This window comes from Triticum aestivum, chromosome 1A, assembly GCF_018294505.1.
Source record: "Triticum aestivum cultivar Chinese Spring chromosome 1A, IWGSC CS RefSeq v2.1, whole genome shotgun sequence".
NCBI classification, from domain to species: Eukaryota; Viridiplantae; Streptophyta; class Magnoliopsida; order Poales; family Poaceae; genus Triticum; species Triticum aestivum.
The window spans coordinates 13,794,271-13,796,114 of record NC_057794.1 but is presented as its reverse complement, the minus strand read 5'-3'; the positions used below and the strand labels follow the sequence as shown (position 1 = coordinate 13,796,114).

Here is a 1,844-nt window from a genome sequence, read left to right as displayed (position 1 = left end):
TTTAAAAAAAGATCATATTTTGACCATGATTTTATCTAATAAAATATCAGTTACACGTAGCAATAACAATATTGCCGGAGACTATGTTCAAATACAAATTAAGATCTAAAGATATAATTTTTCGTGACATGCATTAACATTTTTGATAATTAAATGTATGGTCAAACCTGGACACAAAATACAAAGAAACCAATAAATGATGACGAATGTAGTACTGCATACATTTTGCTGTCACCTTTGTTAGCATTGTAGAGTGCCAACAAAAGACTGCTACAGTAGATTATTGGGGTCCTTGGCTGCCTTCCCTGGCAATTTCGTTTTCGTTCATAGCCGGAAAACGGAGAGCGCGGTCTTGCCGTCCAGCCCGATGGCGTAGTAGTGCTTGACGTAGTCCCTCACCAGCGTCTCCCTGTACAGCGCCGGGCTGCCGCCGGACACCAGCTCCCCGATGGGGCCGTACGCCCGCGTCGACGCCGGGTGGAAGTGCGTGCTGAAGAAGCACGCGATGGACACCCTCGGCTCGCCCCCCGCCGCCAGCACCACCCTGTGCTCCACGCTCCGGAACCCGTCGTTGGAGACCAGCTGCACGCTCACAAGAAAACCAAGGTTCAGCTCAGCTCAGAGCTTCAGAAATGCCGACGACGATGGTGGTCCCGGTCGATCACCTGCAGGAGGTCGCCGACGTTGACGACGAGCGCGCCGGGGACGGGCGGGACGGCGACCCACCGGCCCTCGTGGAGGACCTGGAGGCCGCCGACGCCGTCCTGGAGGAGCACGGTGAGGAAGCTGGAGTCGGAGTGCGGGCTGGTGCCGATGGCGGCCGCCGGCTCCGGGCACGGCGGGAAGTAGTGGCACAGCATGATCTGCCCCTGGTTGCACTCCATGTCCGTCAGACGGCTCCGGTCCAGGCCCAGGGCCTCCGACAGCAGCCCGAACAGGGCGTCCCCCAGATCCTTCACCTGCTCCGCGTACTCGAACAGCGCCTCGCTGCAAATCAAATCAACATGTCAGGCTCCGCTCTGGAGCGTTCGGATTTGTTTCTGCTTGGAGCGGATGATTTAGGTAAGTGCTCACCGGCAGGGCTCCGGCAGGTCGGCGGCGAGGGGCGGGTCGGGGGCCATGCGGAGGTAGAGGGTGTCGCGCCAGTTGGCCACGGGCGACTGGTGCAGGTCGAAGTTGCAGTGGTACTTGACGGCCCTGCCGGGCTCCCGCGAGTGGAGCCGCGCCTTGTCGCTGCCCTCGCCGCCGGGGGCCTCGTGGAAGCCTCGGACCGCGCGCAGCGCCGCGGCCGTCGACCGCGGGGGCACGCCGTGGCCCGTCACCTGGAAGAAGCCCCACTCCGCCGCGGCCCGGCGCACGGACGCCACCGTGGCCGCGCGGTCCGGGTCGGCGATGTTGATCACCGGGACGGAGGGCGCCGTCGTCGTCAGTTCTTGGGGCGGTTGTTGCTGGGGAGAAGGCTGGTCGGGGACGCGGAAGATGCGCGGGACGTGCGTGGCGCCGGAGGCTACCAGGCCGTGGACGCCGGCGAAGGTCGCGTCCAGCGCGCGCAGCTCGGCCGCGCGGTCGTAGGAGGCGGGGGCGGCCATGATTGGCTTGGCTTCGGGAGATCTCTCCGCTGCTTCAGTCCAAGCCAGAGGACAGCAATGATGACGGGGAGTGTGCGACTTTCGCTCACGTATACGTGTACACGTGTTGCACGTATCTGTGCAAATCTTATAAAATACTACGTCAAAATGGATTGCTGATTTTCTTATCCATGAAATCTTGTTAAGAAAACACAAAATATGATTGCTCATTTCATTACAACTAGTAGTCTGAGTCTAGTAATCGTGTGCGTGGAG

General features: G+C 59.7%; 1 protein-coding gene across 1 annotated transcript; it reads right to left on the bottom strand.

Moving 5' to 3' along the window:
• LOC123186187 (1-aminocyclopropane-1-carboxylate oxidase homolog 2) lies at positions 1-1,642 on the bottom strand. Its single transcript, XM_044597975.1, has 3 exons — positions 1,075-1,642; positions 666-987; positions 1-582 (listed from the first exon to the last, which is right to left on the bottom strand). The coding sequence occupies exons 1-3, from the start codon at positions 1,587-1,589 to the stop codon at positions 325-327; spliced, it is 1,095 nt and encodes a 364-aa protein (XP_044453910.1). The 5' UTR covers positions 1,590-1,642; the 3' UTR covers positions 1-324.
• Between the last annotated feature and the right edge of the window lie 202 nt (positions 1,643-1,844).